The 27,371-nt window shown below is 38.8% G+C and overlaps 1 protein-coding gene across 7 annotated transcripts in view; it reads left to right on the top strand.

Moving 5' to 3' along the window:
• TRIM37 (tripartite motif containing 37) overlaps nt 1–27,371 on the top strand; it is a 152,440-nt gene that overhangs the window by 40,431 nt on the left and 84,638 nt on the right. For all 7 annotated transcript variants that reach the window (XR_008682420.2, XR_008682427.2, XM_088828633.1 and 4 more), the window contains exon 12: nt 17,729–17,805. Coding sequence is in view for 5 of the 7 variants with exons in the window: in XM_088828633.1 (XP_088684759.1) it covers nt 17,729–17,805 (77 nt within the window). In the remaining 2 variants the exon portion in view is untranslated. The remainder of the gene's footprint in view (nt 1–17,728; nt 17,806–27,371) is intronic.

The following is a 27,371-nucleotide window of genomic DNA, read 5'->3' as shown; positions in this document are numbered from 1 at the left end:
TCTAGCTATTTTAAATACAGCTGCAATGAACAATGTGATACATGTGTTTCTTTCAATTTTGGTTTCCACAGGGTATATGCCTAGGAGTGGGATTGCTGGGTCATATGGTGGTTTTATTCCTAGTTTTTTAAGGAATCTTCGTACCATCTTCCATAGTGGCTGTATCAGTTTACATTCGCATCAACAGTGCAAGAGTGTTCCCTTTTCTCCACCCCTTCTCCAGTATTTATTGTTTGTAGACTTCTTGATGATGGCCATTCTGACCTGTGTGAGGTGATATCTCATCGTAGTTTTGATTTGCATTTCTCTTCAGTTCAGTCACTCAGTCATGTCCGGCTCTTTGTGACCCCATGAACTGCAGCATTGCCAGGCTTCCCTGTCCATCACCAACTCCCAGAGCTTACTGTCGCTCATGTCTATCAAGTCAGTGATGCCATCCAACCATCTCATCCTCTGTCGTCCCCTTCTCCCCCGTCTTCAGTCTTTTCTAGCATCAGGGAATATTCTCTAATAATGAGCCGTGTTCAGCATTTTTTCATGTGTTTGTTAGCCATCTGTATGTCTTCTTTGGAGAAATGTCTGTTTAGGTCTTTTTCCCACTTTTTGATTGGGTTGTTTGTTTTTCTGGCATTGAGTTGTATGAGCTGCTTGTATATTTCAGAAATTAATCCTTTGTCAGTTGTTTCAGTTGCTATTATTTTCTCCCATTCTGAGAGTTGTCTTTTCACCTTGCTTATAGTTTCCTTTGCTGTGCAAAAGCTTTTAAGTTTAATCAGGTCCCACTTGTTAGCTTTTGTTTTTATTTCTGTTACTATAGGAGGTGTGTAATAGAGAATCTTGCTTTGATTCACGTCATTGAGTATTCTGCCTGTGTTCTCCTCTAAGAGTTTTATAGTTTCTGGTCTTACATTTAGGTCTTTAATCTATTTTGAGTTTATCTTTGTGTATGGTGTTAGGAAGTGCTCTAATTTCATCCTTTTACATGTAACTGTCCAGTTTTCCATTTATTGAAGAGACTGTCTTTGCCCCATTGTATATTCTTGCCTCCTTTGTCAAAAATAAGGTACACATAGGTGCATGGATTTATTTCTGGGCTTTCTATCTTGTTCCATTAGTCTATATTTCTGTTTTTCTTCGAATACCATACTGTCCTGATGACTGTAGCCTTGTAGTATAATCTGAAATCAGGAAGGTAGTTTCCTCCAACTCCATTCTTCTTTCTCAAGATGACTTTGAATATCCAGGGTCTTTTGTTTTTCCATATGAATTGTTCAATTTTTTGTTCAAGTTCTGTGAAAAGTGGTAATTTGATAGGGATTGCATTGAATCTGTAGATTGCGTTTGGTAGTATAGTCATTTTCACAATATTGATTCTTCCTACCCAGGGACGTGGAATATCTCTCCATCTGTTTATCTCGTCTTTGATTTCTTTCCTCAGTGTCTTATAATTTTCTGTGTGCAGTTCTTTCGTCTCCTTAGGTAAGTTTATTCCTAGATATTTAATTCTTTTTCTTGTAGTGGTGAATGGGATTGATTCCTTAATTTCTCTTTCTGATTTTTCATTGTTTGTATATAGAAATGCAAGTGATTTCTGTGTATTGATTTTGTATCCTACAACTTTGTTAAATTCACTGATCAGCTTTAGTAATTTTCTGATAGTATCTTTCGGATTTTCTGTGTACAGTATCATGTCCTCTGCAAACAGTGAGAGCTTTACTTCTTCTTTTCTGATCTGGATTCCTTTTGTTTTTTTTTCTTCTCTGATTGCTGTAGGTAGGACTTCCGAAACTATGTTGAATAACAGTGGTGAAAGTCTTGTTGCTTGTCTTGTTGCTGATCTTAGGGGGAATGCTTTCAGTTTTTTACCATTGAGAATACTGTTTGCTGTAGGCTTATCATATATGGCCTTTACTATGCTGAGGTAGGTTCCTTCTGTGCCCACTTGTTGAAGAGTTTTAATCATAAATATTTGCTGAATATTGTCAAAGGCTTTTTCTGCATCTATTGAGATGATCATATGGTTTTTATCTTTCAGTTTTTTAATATAGTGTATCACATTGATTGATTTGAATATATTGAAGAATATATCTTGCATCCCTGGAATAAACCCAACTTGATCATGGTGTGTGAGCTTTTTGATGTGTTGCTGAATTGTTTGCTAAAATTTTGTTGAGGATTTTTGCATCTATGCTCATCAGTGATATTGGCCTGTAGTTCTCTTTTTTTGTGTTGTCTTTGTCTTGTGTTGGTATCAGTGATGGTGGCCTCATATAATGAGTTTGGAAGGGTTCCTTCCTCTGTAATTTTTTGAAAGAGTTTTAGAAGGATAGGCATTAGCTCTTCTCTGAATGTTTGATAGAATTTTCCTGTGAAGCCTTCTGTTCCTGGGCTTTTGTTCTTTTGGGAGATTTTTGATCACAGCTTCAGTTTCACTGCTTGTAACTGGGTTGTTCATAATTTCTATTTCTTCCTGGTTCAGTCTTAGAAGATTGAACTTTTCTAAGAATCTGTCCATTTCTTCCAGGTTATCCATTTTATTGCCATACATAATAGTCTCTCATAATCCTTTGTGTTTCTGCATTGTCTGTTGTAACCTCTCCTTTTTCATTTCTAATTTTGTTGATTTGATTCTTCTCTCTTTTTTTCTTGATGAGTCTGGCCAAAGGTTTGTTAATTTTGTTTATCTTCTCAAAGAACCAGCTCTTAGTTTTATTAATCTTTGCTGTTTTTTCTTTCATTTCTTTTTCATTTATTTCTGCTCAGATCTTTATGATTTCCTTCTAATTTTGGGATTTTTCTGTTCTTTTTCTAGTTCTTTTTTAGGTGTAAAGGTTGGTTGTCTATTCAGTGTTTTCCTTATTTCTTGAGGTGGGAGTGTATTGCTATAAACTTCCCTCTTAGAACTGCTTTTGTTGCATCCCATAGGTTTTGAGTTGTCGTGTTTTCATTGTCATTTGTTTCTAGAAATTTTTTGATTTCCCTCATGATTTCTTCAGTAATCTGTTGATTACTTAGAAACGTATTGTTTAATTTCCATGTGTTTGTTACAGTTTTTTTCTTGTAATTGATATCTAGTCTCATAGCACTGTGGTCTGAAAAGATGCTTGATATGATTTCATTTTTAAAAAATTTACTGAGATATTATTTTTGACCCAAGATGTGGTGTATCCTGGAGAATGTTCCATGTGCACTTGAAAAGAAAGTGTATTTTGCATTTGGGTGGAATGTCCTGAAGATATCAGTGAGATCCATCTTATCTAATGTATCATTTAAAACTTGTGTTTTCTTATTTTCTGTTTTGATGATCTGTCCATTGTTGTGAGAAGGCTGTTAAAGTCTCCTACTATTACTCTGTTACTGTCAATTTCTCCTGTTATGTCTGTTAGTGTTTGTCTTATGTACTGAGGTGCACCTATGTTGGGTGCATAGATATTTACAATTGTTACGTCTTCCTCTTTGATTGATCCCTTGATCATTATGTCCTTCCTTTTCTCTTGTAATCTTCTTTATTTTAAGGTCTAATTTGTCTGATATGAGGATTGCTACTCTAGCTTTCTTTTACTTTTCATTTGCATGGAATATATTTTTCCATCCTCTCATGTCCCCTTTAGGTCTGAAGTGGGTTTCTTGTAGACAGACTGTATGTTGGGTTTTGTTTTTGTATACATTCAGCCAATCTGTGTCTTTTGGTTCGGTCATTTACTCCGTTTACATTTAAAGTAATTATTGATATATATGTTCCTATTGCCATTTTCTTTGGAGAAGGAAATGGCAACCCACTCTAGTGTTCTTGCCTGGAGAATCCCATGGACAGAGGAGCCTGGCGAGCCACAGTCCATGAGGTCACAAAGAGTCAGACAGGACTGAGCGACTAACACACACACACATTGCCATTTTCTTATTATTTTGGGTTTGATTTTGTAGATCTTTTTCTTCTCTTGTATTTCTTGACTGTATAAGTCCCTTTAACATTTGTTGTAAAGCTGGTTTGGTGGTTAACTTTTGCTTGTCTGAAAAGCTTTTGGTTTCTCCCGTCAATTTTGAATGGGATCCTTGCTGGGTAGAATAATCTTGGTTGTAGATTTTTCCCCTTTCAGTACTTTAACTATATCCTGCCATTCCCTTCTGGCCTGCAGAGTTTGTGCTGACAAATCAGTTGTTAAACTTGTGGGGTTTCCCTTGTATGTTACTTTGTTGCTTCTCCCTTGCTGCTTTTAATATTCTCTCTTTGTATTTAATCTTAGTTGGTTTGATTAGTATGTATCTTGGCATGTTTCTCCTTGGGTTTATCCTGTATGGGACTCTTTGAGCCTCTTGGACTTGACTATTTCCTTTTCCATATTGGGGAAATTTTCAACTATAATCTCTTCAAAAATTTTCTCATACCCTTTCTTTTTGTTTTCTTCTTCTTCTGCTGCTGCTGCTGCTTAGTCGCTTCAGTCGTGTCCGACTCTGTGTGACCACATTGACGGCAGCCCACCAGGCTCCCCCGTCCCTGGGATTCTCCAGGCAAGAACACTGGAGTGGGTTGCCATTTCCTTCTCCAATGCATGCAAGTGAAAAGTGAAAGTGAAGTTGCTCAGTCGTGTCCGACTCTTAGCGACCCCATGGACTGCAGCCTACCAGGCTCCTCCGTCCATGGGATTTTCCAGGCAGGAGTACTGGAGTGGGGTGCCATTGCCTTCTGGGACCCCTATAATTCGAATGTTGATGTGTTTGATATTTTCTCAGAGGTCTCTGAGACTATCCTCAGTTCTTTTCATTCTTTTACTTTATTTTGCTCTTCAGAATTTATTTCCACCATTTTATCTTTCAGTTCACTGATTTTGTTCTGCTTCAGATATTCTGCTATTGATTCTTTCTAGAGTATTTTTAATTTCAGTAATTGTGTTGTTCCTCTCTGTATGTTTATTCTTTAATTCTTCTAGGTCTTTGTTAATTGATTCTTGCCTTTTCTCCATTTTGTTTTCAAGGTTTTTGATCATCTTTACTATCATTACTCTGAATTCTTTTTCAGGTAGTTTGCCTGTTTCCTTTTCATTTATTTGGACTTCTGTGTTTCTAGTTTGTTCCTTCATTTGTGCAGTATTTCTCTGCCTTTTCATTATTTTTTTTAAACTTACTGTGCTTGAGGTCTCCTTTTCCCAGGCTTCAAGGCTGAATTCAAGATTCCTTTTGGTTTCTGACCCCTTACAGTTGGTGCAGTGGTTTGTGTAAGCTTTGTGTAGGGTGATGTTTATGCTGAATTTTTTTTTTTCTTCTGATGGACAAGGCTGAGTGAGTTGTTAATTCTGTCTGTTGATGATTGGGTTTGTATTTTTATTTTGTTTGTTGTTTGTGTGAGGTGTCCTGATCAGGGTGCTACTGGTAGTTGATTGTTGCCAGGTGTTGTATTCAGGTGGTTTCCTTTGTGGGAGTTCTCGGTATTTGTTACTCCTTAGGTTTAGTTCTCTGGTAGTCTAGGGTCTTGGAGTCAGTGTTCCCACACCAAAGGCTCAGGAATGAAAATTCCACAAGTGATTTGTTACGGCATTAAATGAAATTTAAACACATACCCAACAACAGGAAACCAAAGATGAACTCCAGACAAATGACAGTTACAAAATGAGGCAAATAATAGTAAAAATAATGGATTATACACATATACATACACACCCATAAGCAAAATCAAAACAGTCCAACAAAAATAAAGTACAATAGATTGACCAGGTGAACAAAGGAAACCAAAAATTATATCTACCAGTTAGGAATAAAACTAACTAAAGCACAACCTGGAAAACAAAACTAAAGCATCGTGGCCACTGGAGAATAAAGCAATGAAAACTGTCAAATATGTTGAGAGGAAAGGAAGGAAAGAAAGAATAGGTTTGGAAAGCTAAATAGATAAAGAAGATTTATATACATTAAAGATTAAATCAAGGAGAAAAGAACAGTAGGAAAAGCAAACGAAGGAATAAGTGTAGAAAAAATAATAATAGTTTTAAAAAATTAAAGATTAAAAAAGAAAAAGGAAGAGGAAAGGAAAAAAAGGTAACTCCACAGAACTGCACAAGCCCATCGTAGAGGCAGGGGTTTATAACAACAATAAAACATGTGTTTGAAAAAAGAAAGGAAAAAAAAACTCAAAAGCTTGATTAGATTTCATAGTGCCAATAAAATTGACAACTACACGGAGGCCCGAGGTGGGGTAGGGGGTGGGAGTTGGAAGGAAGAAAGAAAAGGAAAAATACCCAAAAGGAACTGCAGAACAAGTCGAAACAAAAGAGTAAATGTTTTTCTTGAGTCACTGCTATCAGGATCCTTTCCCTTGCTGGGAGTCACAGTCCACCTCACCTCCCTAGGATACCCTCCAACACTGTGTGCTGGTGTCTGGACCTGCTGTGGGGGCAGCTCAGATTCTAATCTGGTCCTACTCCTGTGTGTCCTGCCTCCAGTGTCCACAGCATCAGAAGTAGTGTGTTTTCTTTTGTGGGACCTCTCAATGTCCTTTTATATATTCCGTAGTCACAGAGTCTGCCTAGTTGATTGTGTGGATTTAACCTGCAGCTTGTACAGGTGGTGGGAGCGTTTTGGATCTTCTTCCTTAGCCAAACTGCCCCTGGGTTTCATTGTGGTTTTATTTACACCTCTGCTTGTGGGTCATCCACTGAGGTTTGCTCCTGAGGCTGCCCTGGAGGACTTGGGTCTGCCCCTGTGAGGGCCAGGTGTGGAGGTGGTGCAGCTACTTGGGTTGCAGGAGTTCTGGCAGCATCAGGTACTCAGGGGAGTTGGTGGCTAGGGCAGCAGGGAATATAGAACTCTAGAAGAGTATGGCAACCAGTATTGGTCAATATGCTCCAGTGTTCTTGCCTGGAGAACTCTCCCTGACAGAGAAGCCTAGCAGGCCACAGTCCACAGGGTCGCAAAGAGTTGGACACGACCAAAGTGATCCCACATGCATAACTCAAGACTTTTTAAATTTTGCCTGTGGCAGCTTTACCCCAGTGAGGGTTCAGTGTGAAGCTGGCACAGCTGCTTGGCTTACAGGATCCCTGGTGGCGCCAAGTGTGCAGGGACACAGACCGCCTCAGCCACTGGAGTTATGGCCCTAGCAGAGTCTTTTTTCAAGCCTCTGGTAACTGGGCATCAGAAGGCCTCTTTGGCTTGTCTTTCCTTGTAGCTCTGCCCATTCAGATGCTTAGAGGGCTCTGTCGCCTGGGGTCCTTCTCTGTTGTTCATCATGCACGTAAGGCACATAGAGGGGCCCCCCTGGCTGTGGTCCTAATCTGTAGATCTGTGTATCAGGCACTTACAGGGGCACCCTGGGTGGGGTCCTCCTCTGTAGATCGCTGGGTCAGTCACTTAAAGGGGTATCCTGCGTGGGGTCCTACTGTGTAGTTCAGTGTGTCAGGCGATTAATGGGCAGCCTCTCTATTGTTCTTCTTCCCATGCTGGCCTGTGGGGTGAGAGAGGCCATGGTGATGACTCCATCCCCTATGTGTGACTCATCAGTATCGCCTTGCTTCCATGGCTGCCCGCCTTTCCTCCATAGGCATTTCCCACCACAGTCTCCTCCCTCACATCCCCTCAGTCAATCTTTCCACAGTCAACAGCAGCCCTCATCCTGGGTTTGCTCCACAATCCCTAAGGTCCAGCTCCCAGCTGCTACGCCTTCTAGGGGACCTGCCTCCCTGTCAGGGGTATGTATGGCTACGGCAGGGACTGTCTCTATCTCATTCCATTTAGGCTGCTGAAGATCAGCTGTTTCACTTACTGCCTTAAATGTTTCTCCTCTGACTCATAGTTATCCCGGTGTGGGGATCGGACCCCTGCTTCAGTTCCCCTCACCCACCAAGGGCAGGTCCAGTCCTAGTAACAGTCCTGTTTTTTTCCCCCTAGTTCCTTCCTCCTACTGAGTTTTGCGTGAGTCTATATATTCTTTTCTGCTGGTTAGGTACTCCTGTTTGCTCTCAGCTGGTGTTCTCTGTGTCTGAAGGTGTATTCCTGATGTATCCATGGAGAGATGTACTCCACGTCCACCTACTCCTCCACCATCTTGTTCTCCCTGTTTTTTTGGATTTTTTTTGACACGTGTGTATGTAATTATTTTTGAAGGTTTTTTTTTTATTTTAAATTCTACTTATTTTTGGCTGCACTTTCTTCATCTTCATTATTGTGCATGGTTTTCTCTAGTTGCAGTGAGCAGGGACTCCTCCTCACTGCAATGCATGAGTTTCACATTGTGATGTCTTTTCTTGTTAGGAAGCACAGACTCTAGGCCCTTCTGGGTTTCAGTAGTTGGAATACCTGGGCTCTAGAGCATAGGCTTAGTAGTTGTGGCAATTGGGCCTAGTCAATGGCAAGCCACTCCAGTACTATTGCCTAGAAAATCCCATGGATGGAGGAGCCTGGTAGGCTGCAGTTCGTGGGGTCGCTAAGGGTCGGACACGACTGAGCGACTTCACTTTCACTTTTCACTTTCACACATTGAAGAAGGAAATGGCAACCCACTCCAGTGTTCTTGCCTGGAGAATCCCAGGGATGGGGGAGCCTGATGGGCTTCTGTCTATGGGGTCACACAGAGTCGGACACAACTGGAGTGATTTAGCAGCAGCAGCAGCTTCTCATCATGTGGCATCTTTCCAGATCAGGGATTGAACCCACGTCCCCTGCATTGACTGGTGGATCCCCAGCCACTGGACCACCATGGAAATCCCTGTATGTATTCTTTTAAAGAAAAAATAACTCATGAGATCATAGTAACACTTACAATTCAAATTCAGAATTGAAGCATTTTTTAAACTTCTTTATGTTATACCCACAACTCATTTCTTCTCCTCTAGGAACCTACTTTTTGAAGCTATAGGATATAAGAAAATTGTAATATAATTGAGTCATTCATTTGCCCTATAAAAAAAATTTCAGGAGGGGAACTCAATTCTACCTTCAATTTGAGAAATTCTACCATCAGTTACTGAGAAATGTTTAAAAAATTTTTGCATATACTCATTTCCCTCTGCTATGTCTAGACAGCTGTTAGGGTTCAGAGCTTGTTTTCTAGTAAATTCTACTGGAAGGGTTAATGGAAACAATATTTTCTGAATTGCTGTGTGTTGAAAATAATTTATATCCTTTGTACTCTAAAGCCAGTATTGCTAGATGCAAGATCCTTGGCTCATGTTTTCTTTTCTTGGGTATCTTAAATATTCAATTCCATTTTGTTTTGGTAAAGTCTAATAATGAACTAATCCTTAAAAATCATTTGCTAATATTGTCTAGAGGCCCAAATAATTTAATTATGTTTTCGCACAGTGCCTGTACCTTATTTATTTATTGGAATGTAATTGCTTTACAATGTTGTGTTAGCTTCTGCTGTACAACTAGTTGGATCAGTTATACATGTATCCACTCTTTTTTAGATTCTTTCCCTTTTAAAACACCCCAGAGCATTGAGTGGAATTCTAATTCTTTTTAAATCTTTTTAAATTTACTGCTCTATCTGCTGGGTTTTGGGGGGCCCATATTCTCAGTTACATGCTGGGCTCTTTCAGTATATAGTTTTAGGTTTCTTAAAGAAAATATTTCCTGAATTATAGTTTTAAATATCTCCTTTGTTTCTACCTTTGGTTTTCTCTCTTGGGACTTTTACTATCTGCATTTTGAATCTTCTTTGCCTTTATCTTCAATACTTACCACTTTCTAATCTTTTTAGCTCTTTCTTCATTTCTTTTTAACTTTAAAAATTTTCCTTGTTCACTTTTTTTTTAAAGATATCAGCTGTTGTGCTTATTTGCTCCTGTGTTCTTTTAGTTCAGTCTTTATTTCTTAAATAACTTCCTTTTATTTTGAATTCTTCCCTTAGTTCTGTTACTTGATATTTGAGTTTTTCTAATACTGATTTGTCTTATTCTTTCATATCATATTTTCTCCGCTTTTCTTCTGGCAGGTTGTCATATTATTTTCTTAAGAGACTTTTCGGTTATTTTGAAATAGGTTATAATTTTGATCTTTGAGTTTGTTTTTCTAGGGTGCTTTCATTATCTGTAGGGATTTTATTTTACCCTTTATTTTCTCTTTCGTTTTGGTGAATAATGCATAACATATAATTTACCATTTTAACTATTTCTAAGTGTACATTTAGTATTGTTAAGTATATTTACATTGTTGTGTCACTAACCTCCAGAATTTTTTCAACTTGCAAAACTGAAGTGCTCTGCCAGTTAAAGAGTACTTCCCCATTTCTCCTTCTCCTCAGATCCTGGCAACCATCACTCTACTTTTTCTTTCTATGAATTTGACTACTCTAGATACCTCACATATGTGGAATCTTAAGACAGTAACATCTTTTTACTGACTTCTTTTGCTTAGCATATGTTCTTAAGATTCCTCCTCTTCATAGTTTATTTCAGAATTCCCTTCCCTTTTCAGGCTGAGTAATATTCCATTGTATGTATATAGCACATTTTATTTATCCATCTATCAGTGGACATCTGACTTGCTTCTGTCTTTTGTCTTTAGTGACTAATGCTATTTTGAACCTAGGTGTGTAATTATCTCTTCAGTATCCTGCTTTTGATTCTTTTGGATATATACCCAGAAATGGTATTGCTGTATCACACGGTAATCCTGTTTTTAGTTTCTTAAGGAACTATGCTGTTTTCCACAGTACTTGCACCATTTTACATTCTCATCAGCAGTGCACAAGGGTTCAAATTTTTCCATATCTTTGTCAGTACTTTTTGTTTTCTGTTTCTTTGGTAATAACCATACTAACGGGTATGAGGTAATTCATTGTGGTTTTGATTTATATATCCTAGTGGTGTTTTTGAGCATTTTTTCATGTGCTTGTTGGACATTGTATATCCCTTTTATTTATTTATTTTAATTTACTTTTTCAAAAACAATTTTAGGAATCTTTACTTAAAAACAACCTTATCTTAAAATGGAGTTACTTTGGTTTTATGAGCAGCAAGCAAAGTACAGAAGCAAAAGTGCATTACAGGAGCATTAAGTTCTACATTAGGTCACAGCGTCTAATCTGAAATCACACCCATAATGTAATTTTTCAGGATATCTGGGAAATAGTTATTTCCCAGGATGTCTGAACCATAGCTACTCTATTTTGACTTTTAATTGTAAAAAAAAAAAAAAAAAATTTTTTTTTTTAATAGCCAAAGCATATTTCACCATTAATGACGTCAGTGTTTTTCTAGGTATGAGAAGATGCAAGAATTGGAACTCATAAAACCTTTTTCTGAAAAGATCTAACTATCTGAAGGCCTGCTTTGCCAGTTTTTTAATTTTTTTCAGAGCACAGAGTGCCTCATTCCTGGTTTTCACCCTGAACTTCTTTCAGGGGGTGTTGAAGGTCAGCAGCTTGCAATGGTCATGATGTAATCTTTGTAGAGGCAGCTGTCAAGTACCAACTTCCAGCCAGCAGGGTCCCTTCATAGCCACATAACTGACCATGTGACACCATTTCATGGCCATTGTGTCCCGCGGTGCTGGGAAGGCTCATTCCCAGATCTAGGGAAGTGATGGGCCATTCAGTGTGCTAAAATTGGACCAGGCCTTGCAAGTAGCAAAAGTCTCTGGACCACTGTCTTACTAGCCTCCTGGTTCAGGAAAATATTTCCTCTTGTTGCCTTTTCCCATACCCAGAGTCACATTATTACAATTATTGATCTCATATGGAACTGTCAGTTCAGCATTATATCACAGGCTCAGTGAAACAAGTGACATAGAAAATAATATAGCCATCAGTCAGTTCAGTTCAGTTCAGTCGCTCAGTCGTGTCCGACTCTCCGCGACCCCATGAATCACAGCACACCAGGCCTCCCTGTCCATCACCAACTCCCGGAGTACACTCAAACTCATGTCCACAGAGTCGGTGATGCCATCCAGCCATCTCATTCTCTGTCGTCCCCTTCTCCTCCCACCCCCAACCTTTCCCAGCATCAGAGTCTTTTCCAGTGAGTCAACTCTTCGCATGAGGTGGCCAAAGTATTGCAGTTTCAGCTTTAGCATCAGTCCCTTCAATGAACATCCAGGATTGATCTCCTTTAGAATGGACTGGTTGGATCTTCTTGCAGTATAAGGGACTCTCAAAAGTCTTCTCCAACACCACAGTTCAGAAGCATCGATTCTTTGGCGATCAGCTTTCTTCACAGTCCAACTCTCACATCCATACATGACCATGGGAAAAACCATAGCCTTGACTAGACGGACCTTGGTTGGGAAAGTAATGTCTCTGCTTTTTAATATACTATCAAGGTTGGTCATAACTTTCCTTCCAAGGAGCAAGCGTCTTTTAATTTCATGGCTACAATCAGCATCTGCAGTGATTTTGGAGCCCAAAAAAATAAAGTCTGACACTGTTTCCACTGTTTTTCCATCTATTTCCCATGAAATGATGGGACCAGATGCTATGATCTTTGTTTTCTGAATGTTGAGCTTGATTATAGTCTGGTGTTAATCTCCTGGTTGTACATTATGGAGCATCCAACCTTTATCTGAAGATTGGTTACTGAGATAAGCCTTAGAAACTAACCTAGAGTGTCCTTTTTAATAACTTACTTAAATCTTTTAGCAGTATCACATAACAAGGAACTGTCTCAGCAGTGAGTCTTAGTAAACACTAGACATTAACAAAACTAGAAACTTAATTTAACAATTTACAAAACTTAATATTCTGTGATTTTTCATTATGGAGGCCCTGTAGCCAGGGAGGCTTTAACCCATCAAATAAAAAATGAGGTTTGTCAGGGAGCTGGGAAAAGCCAAGCAGCCATCTTGGATTTCCCATAGCCCTGACTCTGATTTCCAGCTATTGTTTTTAATTTTCCAATTTAGAAGCAGACTGTTGCCATGGTTTAAGGACATTAGGATGGCACAAGTCTAACAGAGTTTTTGTATAAGCAGAATGAGCTTTTACATGTCTACAAACCCGACAGTTGGATTAATTTCTAAAGCTAGCATGGGATCAGGCCTATGGTAGAAAAGCATTTGATTTATATGCAGAGGGCTAAGAAGTCAAGAAAACATTATAAATGATCATACGGATCAGGTCCAGCATCTTGGGCAAGCTCTTTACCTCTGATGTCGCTGTCTTTTCATCCTGGTGTAGTATAGTTTCTTCTGAAAAAATTCCTTCCATCCAGGTTGGAGACAGTCCTTTAAATTATGTCCTTTTTTGTTTTTAGTCCTGGTTGCAGGTCACAAGGCATCCGATCTTCATCCAAAGATAGATCACTGAGATAAGCTTCAGAAACAAACTTAGGGTGTTCTTTAAGAATTCAATTAAATTTTACATTAATATCACATAACAGCAAGGAACTATCCAAGAAATGAGTCTTACTACCTCCATTGGTAGACCGCCATTAACAAACTGGGATTTAACATTTATTGAATCATCCTTTTTTCCCTAAAATCACCCTCATTTTTACCAAATATAACCAAATTAAGACTTGTTTAAAAAATAGATCTGTTCTCAATAAACTTGACCTGATTATTTATATAACCATAGACCCCCTTTTTTTTTTTTGCTGAGACTTTTATGGAGTCTCAAACTTAACTTTATTTTTTATTTTTATTTCTTTTTTATTGGAGGCTAATTATTTTACAATATTATATTGGTTGGTCTTGCCATACATTGACATGAATCTGCCCCGGGTGTAAGTGAGTTCCCCCTCCTGAACCCCCCTCCCACCTACCTACTCCCTTTATCCTCCCTCTGGGTCATCCCCGAACACCAGCCCCAAGCATTCTGTAACATGCATCGACCCTGAACTGGTGATTCGTTTCACATATGACAACATACATGTTTCAATGCCATTCTCCCAAATCGTCCCACCCTCACCCTCTCCCACAGAGTCCCAAAGACTGTTCTATACATCTGTGTCTCTATTGCTGTCTTGTATACAGGGTTATCATTTGCATCTTAGAACTGTACATGGAACAACAGACTGGTTCCAAATAGGAAAAGGAGTACGTCAAGGCTGTGTATTGTCACCTTGCTTATTTAACTTATATTCAGAGTACCTCATGAGGAACGCTGGGCTGGAAGAAGCAAAAGCTGGAATCAAGATTGCTGGGAGAAATATCAATAATCTCAGATATGCAGATGATACTAGCCTTATGGCAGAAAGTGAAGAGGAACTCAAAAGCCTCTTGATGACAGTGAAAGAGGAGAGTGAAAAGGTTGGCTTGAAGCTCAACATTCAGAAAACAAAGATCATGGCATCTGGTCCCATCACTTCATGGGAAATAGATGGAAAAACAGTGGAAACAGTGTCAGACTTTATTTTTTTGGGCTCCAAAATCACTGCAGATGCTGATTGCAGCCATGAAATTAAAAGACGCTTACTCCTTGGAAGGACAGTTATGACTAGCCTAGCTAGCATATTAAAAAGCAGAGACATTACTTTGCCAACCAAGGTCCGTCTAGTCAAGGCTATGGTTTTTCCCATGGTCATGTATGGATGTGAGAGTTGAACTGTGAAGAAAGCTGATCACCGAAGAATTGATGCTTTTGAACTGTGGTGTCGGAGAAGACTCTTGAGAGTCCCTTGTACTGCAAGGAGATCCAACCAGTCCGTTCTAAAGGAGATCAATCCTGGGTGTTCATTGGAAGGACTGATGCTAAAGCTGAAACTCCAATACTTTGGCCACCTCATGCGAAGAGTTGACTCACTGGAAAAACTCTGATGCTGGGAAAGGTTGGGGGTGGGAGGAGAAGGGGACGACAGAGAATGAGATGGCTGGATGGCATCACCAACTCTGTGGACATGAGTTTGAGTGAACTCTGGGAGTTGGTGATGGACAGGGAGGCCTGGCGTGCTGTGATTCATGGGGTCACGGAGAGTCGGACATGACTGAGCGACTGAACTGAACTGAAATTCCATATATATGCATTAGTATACTGTATTGGTGTTTTTCTTTCTGGCTTACTTCACTCTGTATAGTAGGCTCCAGTTTCATCCACCTCATTAGAACTGATTCAAATGCATTCTTTTTAATGGCTGAGTAATACTCCATTGTGTATACGTACCACAGCTTTCTTATCCATTTGTCTGCAGATGGACATCTAGGTTGTTTCCATGTCCTGGCTATTATAAACAGTGCAGCAATGAACATTGGGGTACATGTGTCTCTTTCAATTCTGGTTTCCTCGGTGTGTATGCCCAGGAGTGTGATTGCTGGATCTGTATATCCCTTTTAGAGAAACGTGTATTCAAGTCCTTTGCTCATTTTTAATCAAGTTTTTTATTGTTGTAGAGTTGTAGGAATTTATATATTGTGGATGTGAAAGTGATAGTTTCTCAGTCAAGTCTGACTCTTTACAACCCTGTGGACTGTAGACCACCAGGTTCCTCTGTCCATGGAATTTCCCAGGCCGGAGTGATAGAGTGATAGTCATTCCCTTCTCCAGGGAATCTTCTTGACCTAGAAATCAAATCCAGGTCTCCTGCATTACAGGCAGATTCTTTACTGTCTGAGCCACCAGGGAAGCCTCCATATTCTGGATATTGACCCCTTATTAGATACATGATTTACACATATTTTCTCATTTTTAAGGTTTCTTTTTGCTCTGTTGATCATGACCTTTGATGGACAGAAATTTTAAATTTTGTTGTAGTCCAGTTTTTCTGTTTTGGCTTTTGGTTTCATATCTTGGAAATTCTTACCAACTCCATTGTCATGGAGCTTTTTGCTTATATTTTCCTCTTCGACTTTTATAACTTTTAAGACTTATGTTTAGATCTTTAATATATTTTGAGTTAATTTTTGTATGATGGAGGGATCTAGCTTCATTCTTTTGCATGTGTATAACCAGTGTGATATGTCAGTCAGAAATCCGGTGCTTTGCATTCTGAGAGATTTCCTGGTTCTTCTCTCCTTGTAATTTTTACCTTTTCCTTCCTTTGCTGTATTATTTCTATGCTATTTATCTTTTATTTTTCTCTTAGCAGTTCCTTGGCAGTCTTTGGACTTGTCCTAAAAGACCCTGGATACTCGTTTTTAAGAGTTTAGCGTTACTAGTCTGCATTTCGTTTTTAATACTTAGTTGGTATTATGTTGAGCAGCTTTTTCGCAGTTTCTAGTGTCCTGTGGCTTATGATGCTTTTCAGTGACCAACTCTTGGCCATTTTGTGGTTTTCCTTTTTTCTGGTCCATTAGATGTCCCATTGCGTCTCTCTCCTTTCTCCCGCAGTGTTGATACAAGGCAGGTCTTTGTGATTATAGTTGTTCTGTCTTTATCTGCTTATGTTTTGGGGGTTGTGGAGATAACCTGTTACCTGGTTTTGTTGTAAATGTTGTTTGTGAACTTTTGGTTTTGATGTTCGATTGTTGTTTTACTTTCAGATTTTGGGAGTTTTAAAAACTATGCTGCCATTGTGGCAGTCTTTCCAGAATCCTCTGCCTATTGAAAATTCTTAAAGCAGGTATTTTGTTAGAGGTACAGATGATGCATTGATAAGAATCATAAAAATCTTGTTCCTTAAAATTAAAAATTAGGTCAAAGAGAAATTTCTAATATTATGTGATAGAAATCAGAATAAAAAATGTTTACTACCTTTTATTAATTGATTGTATTCCAGGGAAGTTGTCTTAGAACAAATTTTAAAAGAAGAAAGAAGCTCCAGTTATTTTCACAAGGATGTTGGTTGATTTTTAAAAATCAGTGTAATTTGCTATATAATTTATATTTCATAATATTGATTAAATTTAGCATGTTTTGACAAATACATACAGTTGCACAATCATTATCATAGTGATGAGTTTTATCACCCTCAAGTTATCTGATTTATCCTTTTCAGCTAATCCTTTTTTCTCCCTTCCTAGCCCTTCTGCAACCACTGATCTGTTTTTGTCCCTATACTTTTACTTTTTCAGAATTTTATATAATGGGGTTATACAGTGTATAATCTCTTGTGTCCCGCTCTTTCCCCTTAAGTGATTATTCATGTTTCTGTAGTATTGTATTTACTGAGTGATTACCATGTCAAACCCTGAATGCTGCATCAGGACCTTTGAGAGCAAAGTAGCCTAGAAATGAAGGGGTCCAGAAATAGCTGTACCCTCCTGTAGATATATCCCTGCCCTCAGCCCTCACAGTCTGGTTGGGCAAATGTGTTTATACATGTAGTTTTAACTACATAGTCCTTGAGAAATACAGAAAGGAATAATTTTATTCATAAAATCACTGTAATAGAAATATGAACGACTTTAAATCTCCAGACAGAATCTTATATGGAATCCTGACATATGAAACATAGAAATTATATTTAATTACTTGCAACATCAAGTGTTACCTTTTTCTGTTTTACTCCTTTTTAATCTTAAATATTATCTCCTTTGTTTTTTGGTCTCCTTCCTTAACTTCCTAGTGAAGTTGATACTTTTCTTTTTTTTTGGTATATTTCTTTGGGGTTTTTATTTTTCTTGAAGGCTCATTTTTAAGAGTTCTGTATGTGTGGAAACTCCTCTTCTCAGAGTAATTGCTATTTTCCTTTGTTTATATGCATTAATGCTTCTATCTTTATGTAGAAAAAAACGTTTGTAGACTCTTGGTCTTTTTATCAGCTCTCTTATTGCTTTTAAACTTAAAACTACTTCTCTATCCAAATATCAGATACTGTCCTATATTTCGTTTGTGTCATTGTGGCTTAAATTTTTACATTTAAATTGACACATTTAAATTGACTGGTGTTTCTGTTTATATAACATCTTTTTCTCTTTTTTTGAGGATGGAAATGGAGTTGTTCGTGGTTACTACTTATCAGTGTTTCTGGAACTTTCAGCTGGCTTGCCAGAAACTTCCAAGTAAGACATGCAATTAAGTTAACAAATTTTAGTATGGGTTTACATATCTTCTTAGCATTTTCGTTAACTACTTTTGTTAAATACTGTATTTTATGTCTGTTAAGATACTATACCAGTATGGAATCTTTGGCATAGTATGTTGGCATAGACTGTCAGTTCTCAAATTATATGGCATCAGGACTCTATACTCTTAAATTTTATTGGGAAATCTAAAGAATTTTTCTTTATATGGGTTTATCTGTTGATATTTTCTGAATTAGAAATTAAAACAAAAATTTTAAATTTTTGTTAATTCACTTTAATAATAAACCTATTACATATTAGCATGAATAACATTTTCTTGGAGAATAACTTTTTCTAAAGCAAAATAATATTTGGTGAGAAAACGTATTGTAAAAAACCTCTTAATGTATGGCTTTTCAATTTACTGTAATAAGTTGTTTGGGTTGAAGGATATATATAAAATCTGGCCTGATGGATTTTGAATTTCATACGTAGTTGGGAAAAGTTTTTTACAGTGAGATACAGTTCACATACCACATGAAAGTGAAAGTGTTAGTTGCGCATTCAGGTCCAACTCTTTGCGACCCCGTGGACTGTAGCCCTACAGGCTCCTCTGTCCATGGAATTCTCCAGGCAAGATTGGAGTGGGTAGCCATGCCCTTCTCCAGGGAATCTTCCTGCCATCTGAGCCACCAGGGAACCATACTGTAAAGTTCATCTTATAAATAAGTGTAGAATTCAGTAGATTTTAGTATATTCATTGAGTTCTACAGCTATCACCGTATCTAATTTCAGAACATTTTCTTTCTTTTTTTTTTCTTTTTAAAATTTTTTTGGCCATGTTTCATGGCATGTGGAATCTTAGTTTCCCAAGGAGGGAGCAAACCTGTGTTTCCATACTGGAAGCACAGAATCTTAACCACTGCTGCCAGGGAATTCTGCAGAACATTTTCATTACCCCACAAAGCAACACTGTACTTATTAGCAATCACTTCCCCTTCCTGCCCAGTTCCTGGCACCCCTAATCTACTTTTTGTTAGGGAGGAACACTTTAAAAAGCAAGTTTAGATAATTGTGAATCATCTTTGATATTACCCCAAAATTGAACAAGTGCTTGTTTGTTAAATATAATTTGTAGTATGAAATCTGGAATCATATCAGGGAATTTTATTTCACTCTGTTACACCATAATCTGTTGGTTTGATTTGAGATAATGTGCTTCTAGTTATGGCATAATAGTGATAACCCTTTCTTCTGTAGTTGTGGATGTGACTGATGCTAGAAGCAAGGTCTGATGCTGTAAAGAGCAATATTGCATAGGAACCTGGAATGTTAGGTCCATGAATCAAGGCAAATTGGAAGTGGTCAAACAGGAGATGGCAAGAGTGAACGTCGACATTCTAGGAATCAGTGAACTAAAATGGACTGGAATGGGTGAATTTAACTCAGATGACCATTATATCTACTACTGTAGGCAAGGATCCCTTAGAAGAAATGGAGTAGCCATCATGGTGAACAAGAGTCCAAAATGCAGTACTTGGATGCAATCTTAAAAACGACAGAATGATTTCTGTTCGTTTCCAAGGCAAACCATTCAATATTACAGTAATCCAAGTCTATGCCCCAACCAGTAATGCTGAAGAAGCCGAAGTTGAACAGTTCTATGAAGACCTACAAGACCTTTTAGAACTAACACCCAAAAAAGATGTCCTTTTCATTATAGGAGACTGGAATGCAAAAGTAGGAAGTCAAGAAACACCTGGAGTAACTGGCAAATTTGGCCTTGGAGCACGAAATGAAGCAGGGCAAAGGCTAATAGAGTTTTGCCTAGAGAATGCACTGGTCATAGCAAACACCCTCTTCCAACAACACAAGAGAAGACTCTACACATGGACATCACCAGATGGTCAACACCGAAATCAGATTGATTATATTCTTTGCAGCCAAAGATGGAGAAGCTCTATACAGTGAGCAAAAACAAGACCAGGAGCTGACTGTGGCTCAGATCATGAACTCCTTATTGCCAAATTCAGACTGAAATTGAAGAAAGTAGGGAAAACCACTCGGAGAAGGCAATGGCAAGCCACTCCAGTACTCTTGCCTAGAAAATCCCATGGATGGAGGAGCCTGGTAGGCTGCAGTCTGTGGGGTCGCTAAGGGTCGGACACGACTGAGCGACTTCACTTTCACACATTGGAGAAGGAAATGGCAACCCACTCCAGTGTTCTTGCCTGGAGAATCCCAGGGATGGGGGAGCCTGGTGGGCTTCCGTGTATGGGGTCACACAGAGTCGGACACGACTGAAGTGACTTAGCAGCAGCAGCAGCAGCAGGGAAAACCACTAGACCATTCAGATATGACCTAAATCAAATCCCTTATGATTATACAGTGGAAGTGAGAAATAGATTTAAGGGTCTAGATCTGATAGATAGAGTGCATGAACTCTGGATGGAGGTTCGTGACATTGTACAGGAGACAGGGTTCAAGACCATCCCCATGGAAAAGAAATGCAAAAAAGCAAAATGGCTGTCTGAGGAGGCCTTACAAATAGCTGTGAAAAGAAGAGAAGCAAAAAGCAAAGGAGGAAAGGAAAGATATAAGCATCTGAATGCAGAGTTCCAAAGAATAGCAAGGAGAGATAAGAAAGCCTTCCTCAGCGATCAATGCAAAGAAATAGAGGAAAACAACAGAATAGGAAAGACAAGAGATCTTTTCAAGAAAATTGGAGATATCAAGGGAACATTTCATGCAAAGATGGTCTCGATAAAGGACAGAAATGGTATGGACCTAACAGAAGCAGAAGATATTAAGAAGAGGTGGCAAGAATACACAGAAGAACTGTACAAAAAAGATCTTCATGACGAAGATAATCATGATGGCGTGATCACTCACCTAGAGCCAGACATCTTGGAATGTGAAGTCAAGTGGGCCTTAGAGAGCATCACGACGAACAAAGCTAGTGGAGGTGATGGAATTCCAGTGGAGCTATTTCAAATCCTGAAAGATGATGCTGTGAAAGTGCTGCACTCAATATGCCAGCAAATTTGGAAAACTCAGCAGTGGCCACAGGACTGGAAAAGGTCAGTCTTCATTCCAATCCCAAAGAAAGGCAATGCCAAAGAATGCACAAACTACCGCACAATTGCACTCATCTCACACGCTAGTAAAGTCATGCTCAAATTCTCCAAGCTAGGCTTCAGCAATATGTGAATCGTGAACTTCCAGATGTTCAAGCAGGTTTTAGAAAAGGCACAGGCACCAGAGATCAAATTGCCAACATCCGCTGGATCATGGAGAAAGCAAGAGAGTTCCAGAAAACCATCTATTTCTGCTTCATTGACTATGCCAAAGCCTTTGACTGTGTGGATCACAATAAACTGTGGAACATTCTGAAAGAGATGGGAATACCAGACCATCTGACCTGCCTCTTGAGAAACCTGTCTGCAGGTCAGGAAGCAACAATTAGAACTGGACATGGAACAACAGACTGGTTCCAAATAGGAAAAGGCGTACGTCAAGGTTGTATATTGTCACCCTGCTTATTTAACTTATATGCAGAGTACATGATGAGGAACGCTGGGCTGGAAGAAGCACAAGCTGGAATCAAGATTGCCGGGAGAAATATCAATAACCTCAGATATGCAGATGATACCACCCTTATGGCAGAAAGTGCGGAAGAACTCAAAGGCCTCTTGATGAAAGTGAATGAGGAGAGTGAAAAGGTTGGCTTGAAGCTCTCAACATTCAGAAAACAAAGATCATGGCATCTGGTCCCATCACTTCCTGGGAAATAGATGGGGAAACAGTGGAAACAGTGGCTGACTCTATTTTTTTGGGCTCCCAAATCACTGCGGCTGCTGATTGCAGCCATGAAATTAAAAGACGCTTACTCCTTTTAAGGAAAGTTATAACCAGCCTATATAGCATATTAAAAAGCAGAGACATTGCTTTGCCAACAAAGGTCCATCTAGTCAAGGCTGTGGTTTTTCCCGTGGTCATGTATGGAAATGAGAGTTGGACTGTGAAGAAAGCTGATCGCCGAAGAATTGATGGTTTTGAACTGTGGTGCTGGAGAAGACTCTTGAGAGTCCCTTGGACTGCAAGGAGATCCTACCAGTCCATTCTAAAGGAAATCAATCCTGGGTGTTCACTGGAAGGACTGATGCTAAAGCTGAAACTGCAATACTTTGGCCACCTCATGCGACAAGTTGACTCACTGGAAAAGAGTCTTATTCTGGGAGGGATTGGAGGTAGGAGGAGTCGGGGATGACAGAGAATGAGATGGCTGGATGGCATCACCGACTTGATGGACATGAGTTTGAGTGAACTCTGGGAGTTGGTGATGGACAGGGAGGCCTGGCGTGCTGTGGTTCATGGTGTCGCAGAGTCGGACACGACTGAGCGACTGAACTGAACTGAACTGAGACACCAGACCTGAGGCAACAAATGAAAGCAATCCCTGAGAGACAGGAAGTAAATCAGATCTATGATTACCTCACTTAACCGTGAGAGAGTCTTCAGGCCATATTACATGGAGGCAGAAATGCAACAGTCTGGCTAACTCCTTGAGTTGAGGAGACGGTGCTGAGTGTCCAGGAAGACCAGCACACCTAGAGTGCAGTGGGCAGAACAGAAGAGAGATCTGTACAAAGAACTCCAGAGATTTGTAAGGCGTTCCCTTCAAATATGTGAAGGGCATGGCATCCCACTCCAGTGTTCTTGCCTGGAGAATCCCATGGACAGAGGAGCTGGGCGAGTTATAGTCCATGGGCTCGGAAAGAGTCGACACAACTCAGTGACTAACACACACTCTTCAAATATTCTGCAGAGTATTGAGTAGGGCCTGCAGGTAAAGAAACCTACCTGAGGTTGGGGGAAGGACCACATGGGAAGGTTTAGAGGGAGTGGTGCCTGGTGCCTGGTACAGGGCCAGTAATTGTGTTTGTTCCCATCACTGTAGTGGTAACTTCTAATCCATGGGGCATTGAATGAAGTACACAGGAAATTTTTGCCTCCCTAGTGGAGAACAGTCCTAGACTGGACATTACTCCAGACCCATCTGACAAATAAAAGCAAGACCTGAAAGAATCAAATTGTTTCCAGGTAACCTAACAGCAGTCTAGAGCAGAGGTCAAGAAAACTGATAAGATTACAGAAATAGCCAGCACCCAACAAAGCTAAGGTTACATTATCTGTTATTCAATCAAAGATTAATTGGCATGCAAAGAGGCAGGAAGTCAAACAATACTGAGGAGAGTAATCAGTTGATTTGAGCAGGAACTGTTTTTTTTTTCAATGTGAATTATATTGGTATTTTATGAATTAGAAATTAAAACATTTAAAAAATTAATTTACTTATGATAATAAAGTAATTGCATATTAGCATGAATAACATTTCTATGAATAGTAACTTTTTCTAAAACAAAATCATATTTGATGAGAAAACGTGTATTGTTTTGCATTTTTTGAAATCTTTGTATGGCTTAAAAAGACAGCTAGGTTCTCATGTGAAAATTAGGAGAAAATATTTTTCTCAGTTTTTATAACTATACTCTATCTGTTCAAAAGTTGAATAGAGATATGGAAGATACAAAAAATTCATACTGAACTTATTGAGAACAAACTAATCACTGCAGATGCTGATTGCAGCCATGAAATTAAAAGACGCTTACTCCTTGGAAGGAAAGTTATGACCAACCTAGATAGTATATTAAAAAGCAGAGACATTACTTTACCAACCAGGGTCCATCTAGTCAAGGCAATGGTTTTTCCCGTGGTCATGTATGGATGTGAGAGTTGGACTGTGAAGAAAGCTGAGTGCCGAAGAATTGATGCTTTTGAACTGTGGTGCTGGAGAAGACTCTTGAGAGTCCCTTGGACTGCAAGGAGATCAATCCTGGGTGTTCATTGGAAGGACTGATGCTAAAGCTGAAACTGCATTACTTTGACCACCTCATGTGAAGAGTTGACTCACTGGAAAAGACTCTGATGCTGGGAAAGGTTGGGGGCAGGAGGAGAAGGGGACGACAGAGAATGAGATGGCTGGATGGCATCACCGACTTGATGGACATGAGTTTGAGTGAACTCCGGGAGTTGGTGTTGGACAGGGAGGCCTGGTGTGCTGTGATTCACGGGGTCGCAGAGAGTTGGACACGACTGAGCGACTGAACTGAACTGAACTATATTTGAAATGAAGAATGTACTGGATGGTGTGAATGACAGATTGGATACTACAGAAGAAAGGATTATTTAATTAAGAAATAATTAATTAATGAATTAATGGACTTGAAGGCATTAACTATAGAAACTGTTCAAAATGTGAACACAGAGAATATAATTCCAAAACGATAAAAAACTTGAAGTAGCTTAATGTACAAATATCTGGAGTCCTCGAAGAAGGGGGTGGGAAGGAAAAAGTAAATACTTTCCAAACTTGTTAAAATCTTTAAGCCCATGGATCCAGAAGTTTAGTGAACTATACGCACATGAAATATGAAGGAAACATCAAAGCACATCATAATCAAATTGCTTAAAACAAATGGTAAACAAAATATCTTAAACTGGCAATGAAAAAAAAAGTCATTAAATTTAGAGGCACAAAGGTAATGCTGAAGTAAGTGAGGTTTCTCACTGGAAACAATACAAGTGAAATGATAATGTAGCACCATCTTAAAAAGATTGAAAGAAACAAACATTAACCTAGAATTTTGTAATCAGCAAGAATATATTTTTAAAAATACAGTGAAACTAAGACAGTTTCAGATATGGACTACAAGAAATGTTAAAGTATATGCTTCAGACAGGGTAAATAGTACCAGTTGGACCTCTGAATTTAAACAAAGAAATGAAGAACACCAGAAATAGAAATTACTTGGGTAAACAGAGTTTTTTTTTCCTATTAGCAAAATAATTTTAAGTGGTAATTAGCCATATAATCAAAAACAGTAGCATTATATTTCGGGGGTTTTAACATAATTAGAAGCAAAATTCACAACAAAAACAGATGTATAAAGGCCAAAAGAGGAACTTCCTAGGTGGTCCAGTGGTTAAAATCTGCCTGCCAATCCTGGAGACATGGGTTTGATCCCTGGTCCTCAAAGGTCCTATATACCACAGAGCAACTGACCCTATGCACCGCAGCCACTGAGCCTTCGCTCTAGAGCCATCAGCCGCAACTACTGAAGCCTTCACGCCTCGAGCACTGCAGGAAGAGAACCACACGGAGAAGCCTGTGCACACGAGAAGCCCGAGCCCTGCAGCTGCAGAGTAGCCCCTGCTCACCGCAACTAGAGAGAGCCCGTGTGCAGCAATGAAGACCCAGTGAAACCAGAAATAAACAAATAATTGTTTTAAAAGGCCAAACGATTAGTACATGGAAGTATAATGTAAGATTCTGATACTATATGTGAAGTGGTATAATAACAATTAAAGCTAGACTGCGATATGTTAAAGATACATACTATCTTATTATTTTTTCTTGCCTCTTGTAACAGATTACCAGGAATTTGGCAGCTTAAAACAACAGAAGACATTTCCCTCACATTTCTGGAGGCCAGAAATCCAAAAACCATTGCTAGACCAAAATCAGGGTTTCAGCAGAGTTGTGCTAGCTCCAGTTACACTAAGGGAGATCTGTTTCTTGCCTCTTTCAGCTTCTGCTTACTGCCGGCATTCTTGGGCTTATGACAGTGTCACTCCTATCTCTGCCTCTGGTCATGTTGCCTTACCTTTTTTTGTCTCTGTCAGATCTTCCTCTGCTTTTCTGTTACAGTGACATTCATGGTTACATTTAGGGTGTATATGGACTTTCCAGGATAGTCCCCTCATCTCAGGATCCTTGGCTTAATTGCAGCTGTGTATTCCCAGTCACAGGTTCTGAGAATTAAGATGTCAATACCTTGGGGATACTGTTCAGCCTCCCATAACTATAAACTATAAAGCCATTGCTAAAATGACAAAGATGTTTAGTTTATAAAGCAATGGTGGAGATAAAATTGAAGCAAATCCTGGTCTTAAAGCAGGCAGAAAAAGATAAGTGGTAACAAAACACAAATGGGAGGAATACCAAGATGTGGCACCATAAATGGTCTCAACACCCCAATTAAAAAGTGGAAATTGTCACATTGGCTAGAGAAGCAAAACTCAAGTGTATGCCAAACCCAAGAAATATGCTTTAAATGTAAAGATATACCATACTAATTGAAAACCAAGTTGGAGATGTTACTTTAATATCCAAGTAGATTTCAGAGGAAAGCATATACCAGAGATAAAGAAGTTTATTTCATAGTGATAAAAGGATCAGTTAATGAAGAGGACATACAATGATTATAAATATTTCTCTTTATACTCTGGTAACATATTTTGAAAATGCACAAAGCAAAAACTGATGGAAATATAAAAAGAAATATAAATTCTTCTCTCAGTTGATACAGCAGGTAGGCAGAAAATCATCAAGGATATAGTAAATCTGGATAGCCCTGTCACCCAGCCTGACTTGCTGGACATTTATAGACTCTTTGATTCAACGGTAGCAGAATGCAAATTATTCTTAAGTGTGCACAAAATATTTACCAAGAAGGACCATATTCTGGACAGTCAAATATGTCTGAAAAAATTCAAAAGTATTTAAATCATTCAGTTTTTTTTTTTTACTGTAATGAATTCAATTTAGATGTTTGTAATAGATATTTTAAAAATCTGACATAGTTGAAAGGTAAATAACACACTTCTAAATAACCCCTGGATCCAGGAGGAAATCATAATAGTTTTTTAAAAAAATTTTTGAACTGAAGTGAAAACACAGCATACCAGAATTTGTAGTATGTTGCTAAAGCAATAGGTAGGGGGAAATTTATATGATTAAATGCTCATATAAGTGAAGAGCAGAAAGGCCTTAAACAAATGTCAGCATCTGTTTTAATAAACTAGAACAAAGAGCAAGTTAAATGAAAAGTAAACAGTAAAAATAATAACAGATAAAAAAATGCAATGAAATAAACATGCAGTAGAGAACATCATTGAAATCTAAAGGACAGCATTTAAAGTCTCACACTGTATAACTGAAGATACATAGTAAAGCCATAGTATCAGCATAATACAACATCATATTAGCATGAGACAGATGATCAATGGAATATACAGCTCTCCACGATCCAAAAGTAGAGCAGTTCTCTGAAACCTTTTGTAAGATGAAATGGTGTCAAGTGAAGAAACAGTTACCTTGACACGTACCTTGCTAATGGATGCACAGAATATAACAGGGTAAAGTATATATGCTTACAGACACAGTTCAGAGCTATGGCAGCTTGATACTGAGATGCTGGCTATAGTTCCTTGGGAAGGAGGTTGGTGGTGGCTCTCTTGCTGCAAGTGGCGGAAAGAGAATGTTAAAAAATTGGGGATACCTGCTGTGATTCATGGGGTTGCGGAGAGTCGGAAACGACTGAGCGACTGAACTGAACTGAACTGAAAGTTTGCGGCATTGATTGACTTGTCCTCTCATGTATGGTTTCTCTGTAGCATGCAGTGGTGTTTGATAGCATTTTATTCACAGCAGAACTTCT

Source organism: Moschus berezovskii, chromosome 20 (assembly GCF_049115385.1).
Source record: "Moschus berezovskii isolate FMDL1 chromosome 20, NW_MosBer_1.0, whole genome shotgun sequence".
NCBI lineage: Eukaryota > Metazoa > Chordata > Mammalia > Artiodactyla > Moschidae > Moschus > Moschus berezovskii.
This window is presented reverse-complemented; position numbering and strand designations above follow the sequence as displayed.